The 4,160-nt window shown below is 37.8% G+C and overlaps 1 protein-coding gene across 1 annotated transcript; it reads left to right on the forward strand.

The window, feature by feature from the left end:
- Positions 1 to 19: 19 nt before the first annotated feature.
- Positions 20 to 2,658, forward strand: rbm12ba (RNA binding motif protein 12Ba). Its single transcript, XM_081387928.1, has 2 exons — positions 20 to 139; positions 343 to 2,658. Exon 2 carries the CDS (start codon positions 373 to 375, stop codon positions 1,930 to 1,932), a length of 1,560 nt encoding a protein of 519 aa, XP_081244054.1. The 5' UTR covers positions 20 to 139; positions 343 to 372; the 3' UTR covers positions 1,933 to 2,658.
- Positions 2,659 to 4,160: the final 1,502 nt, after the last annotated feature.

Consider the following 4,160-nt stretch of genomic DNA (forward strand, 5'->3'; position numbering starts at 1 on the left):
CTTCTAGAGGAAGTTGAGAGTTACTCACCGGACGCATGTGGTGTGCAGTTTGCAGGTTACCGCGTGTTTTCTGTGACAAAAAAAGTTTTGTGCAGGGAACACTTTATATTGAAGTATATGTTTTAAAGAAAAACAAACGGTAAGTAAGGGTCTGAGGACACATTTGTTTCGATTTTTTAACTGTAAGGGAATTTTCTGGTGTGATTTTTTTTGTTGCCCTTTTGGAAGTTTTGAACAAAAAGGAGAAAACAGTAACTTAGTTTGTACATCGTGTTTTTTTTTTTTTATATTCAAGAAACATATCTAAAATGTTTGCATTTTGCCTCTCTTTTTTTTAAACAGATCTCAGTGTTTTGTGAGAAGAATTTGATCATGACAATAGTGGTTCTGCGTTTGCAAGGTTTAAACACAGAGGCAGGATCTGAAGATATTCGCAGATTTTTCCATGGCTTGCACATACCTGAGGGTGGCGTTCATATCATCGGTGGTGCGATGGGTGAAGCTTTCATTATTTTTAATACAGAGAGAGAAGGCCAACTAGCCATGCGCTACTCTGGAAGACTCCTCAGAGGCTCCTCCATTTCATTACATATCAGCAGTCTGGCTGAGTTAAAGAGAATAATGGAGTCGAGATTGAGGAAACCAAAGTCAACAGTTGAGACCAAAATAGTGCCATCATCGCCACCTGACACCAATGCAGCTCTTTTGCTTAGTCTAATGGCTGCTATTCACGGACCGCATTCAGACAACAAAGTGAATCGCCAAAGTCCGGCCCACCAAACGCTTGAAGATATCAACCAAAACGTTCCAAAAATACAGGATCATTCCACAACTGACAACCGAACAAATACGGATGCTCAGCATAGTCTTACTTATGACTTGGCATCTAAGGAGCAGAAAAGCAGAGGAGAAAACCTCAATATCTGTAAGCCAGGGTACCTTCGGCTTTATGGATTTCCTGACTCTGTTGCCAAACAAGAGATCTACCAGTTCCTACGGGGACTGCCAGTTTTGGAGGTCATTACGAAAGTTCGACTGGAACTGGGCTGGTGCTGTATGGCAAAGCTGGCTAGTTTTGCAGATGCAGAGGAAGGGCTGAAATACAGCAACAGAAAATTCAAAGAATTCAATGTTGAGGTCAGATTTGCCCATGAGAAGATGTGGACAGAAGCCGTGGAGCATTCAAAAAATTGCATGCAAAACATCAAGCCTCACACTTTATCAGAGCAAAAAGAGGTCAACGCAGATAGAAATGCAATTAGAAGTTTCTTAGCCAAAAGAAATGCAGAAGAACAGCCCTCCCCAGGATCTCCAAAAAAATTCTGCCGAAACTTTCCATCCCCTCAAACTGAACAATCTGTTATTGTCAATAATCTTTCAAGGAATATAACCAAGACAGAGATCAAGGAGATTTTCGGCTGTCAAGCAATCCCAAACCATAGAATAAAACATTTATTAAACAAGTGGGGAGAGAGGACAAGCACTGCATTCATTACCTTTGAGCATGCAGAAGACTACGCTTCAGCTCTGAACATGAATGGCACTACTGTTGGCTTAAAAAACATTGAAGTGTCATCCATTACTAAAGAAGAAATGCTTGCCATAGTCAGCAGAAACCGATGTGTCTGGAGGCCACCGCCTTATGGAAAGACACATTTAACCATGACGTGTATATATGCACGCAATTTTCCTGCAGATATCAGGAAACAAGAGGTGAGAGATTTTTTCATGCACTTTAACATCTCTGAAAATGCAATCATATTGCTTGTGGACAGCCAAGGCAATGGCGTTGGGGAAGCCATCGTGCAGTTTGGATGTGAGGAAGTCGCCAGACAAGCCCAGAGTCTTCACGGCAAGCATTTTATGGGAGCAAAAATTCTACTCACTTGCATCACACGTCAACAGATGGAGAAGATACTTGGCACAAGTTGAACAACTGGAGATGTGAGATGTTTTCAGCACGTTCAGACACCAACAGTGGTGTCAAATCTATGTTAATGAGGACAATAATTCATTTGAAGATTTATAACAAGCTTTCTCATGCCAAATGCCGTAGAAATTTGGAACTCTGGCAATCAATGAGCTCAAGCTATTATGGGTACAACAATTGAAGATGCCCAGTCAATATTTCGAGTACCACATGGAAGGAGCATACAAAAAAAAAGACCTCAATATTTTTCCTACAATGGTTGCCAAAGTATTAAGGACTACTCCAAGTGCTTAAATAATGTCTGTACACCTCCACATTTAAAACTCTTGCACTTGCTGCTTTTTTCCAGCTCAGTTGTTGCTGCTGAACACACAGCTTACTGGCTTCAATTAAATACGGATATATCCCAGATATCTTGTATTGCATAATAAAATTTTGTTTTTGAGTTATTCGGTTAGACTGTATATATTTTAAGTTTATCAGAAATTTGTTACAGCCGAGATGTTTAAAAGGGTTTCTGACCATGTCTGTATGGTAGCCAGTATTTTGATTTGCCATTCTATACATTCCTATTTCTAAAACAGAAACTACTTTGAGTTGTTTCTGTCTTCGTGACTTGATAAATTTGTATTTAATTTGAAATTTTGATGTTATATTGTAATTAAACTTGCACAAGCAGCTTCAGACAATTTTTCAGTCTCCAATTTGTCAATAAAAATTTATAAATTAATATTTTAAATTATATATTATTTTTAATCGAAGGAGATGTCGGTGTGTTATCCAAGCATTAATGGCAAGGAAAGCCCCTTATACTTGGCAGCGGTGCGTATGAGGCGTTTATCCCTCCAATCTGTTTCAAGGTCGTAAAATATTGTGGCATTTCTTTGTTGTTTAGAATCCAGTATTCCCATAATACTTGTCTTTTATGAGTTTAATGAAGAACTGTCTCATCTTCTGTCCACCATCAATGTCAGGTGACCTGTAAATGTGCAAAAACTATTTCCATTGCAGTTTTGCTACATATTTCTTTTTTGAATTGCCTGAAAAATCACCTCATGTGAGTGTAAAAACTTTTTTTTGCCATTTATGGGAGTTTTTGTGAAATTGATGCGTTTCCATTAGGGAGTTTTCCATCTCAATTTGAAAGGGTAATGGAAACGCGACATGATGCAAATTTATATACGCAATGCCATTTGCACTGCACTACATTAAGGGAAAATGAGATGAGAATCAGTGAAAAGGCATCTACATAAATATTTAAGAGCCCTAATCAAACAAAACATTTGAGGGTGTTGTTTGATCAGTATCATTGTGTTCCATTAATGCAACCCACCACATTTCCCAGTTTAAGCAGACTACAGATAATACAAATTCATTCATTGAGTGTCAAACTGGGTTCTCTTCAAATATAAACTTAAAGACTCTTTAATTAGTGGTCAGAATTGCGACCACTGACCGTTCATTGCATTAGTGTGTTACACTGTATAATTATTATGTTTATTTTACCAATGTATTGTTTGATTTTATGTAAAGGCCCATTAGGGACGAACATTGAGAATTAGCTTTGGCTAAAATGTTGTAGTATGTAACATGAGTTTATGTAACATACTTGTCCCTATTCAAATAAACTTAAATAAATAAATAAATTGTACCAATGCAGATCTTGAATTCTACCGGAGAGCAGTAAAATAAGATCAAAACTGATGGAGATGAAGACAAATGTTATTATTTAATTTTTTTTTTGAAGTACATGAAACTGTGTGTGAGGCTTACAGTTCAGAGACTCTGAGAAGAGTTATTTTAACCACATTGGAATGTACATGCAATGTAGCAGATGTTCTCCCTTGTGAGGCTATGGAAAATGTTGACTGAAGTATTCTCTTTACGGAAGGAGGACTGTGTAGCATGACATACATCTATTTTAAACATGAACAACGTTTTACCACCTTGTAGGGATAGGTTCCTTTGGTTGGCATATCCACGCCCAAACTTTGAGTATGGACATCATCTCTCCAGTAAATTGTCTTTCTCTCCTATGTCTTGACAATTAATAATAGAGATATCTCTTGGCAAAATAACTGTTGTTTGGTCCTGTGATTCAACAACGGGGACAAGAGCTTAATTTCAAGACTACAAGATGCTATAATCAAACTATGGGACAACCTGATCGAAGTGAGGATGTCTTCAAGGGATATAGGAACTGCACCAACAAATCATACAAAAGGAGCAA

This window comes from Scardinius erythrophthalmus, assembly GCF_964197995.2.
Source record: "Scardinius erythrophthalmus genome assembly, chromosome: 16".
In the NCBI taxonomy this organism is placed as follows: domain Eukaryota; kingdom Metazoa; phylum Chordata; class Actinopteri; order Cypriniformes; family Leuciscidae; genus Scardinius; species Scardinius erythrophthalmus.

What these genes read in the sequence shown, in the direction of transcription:
- rbm12ba (XM_081387928.1), top strand. Translation starts at nt 373, where the DNA reads ATGACAATAGTGGTTCTGCGTTTGCAAGGTTTAAACACAGAGGCAGGA.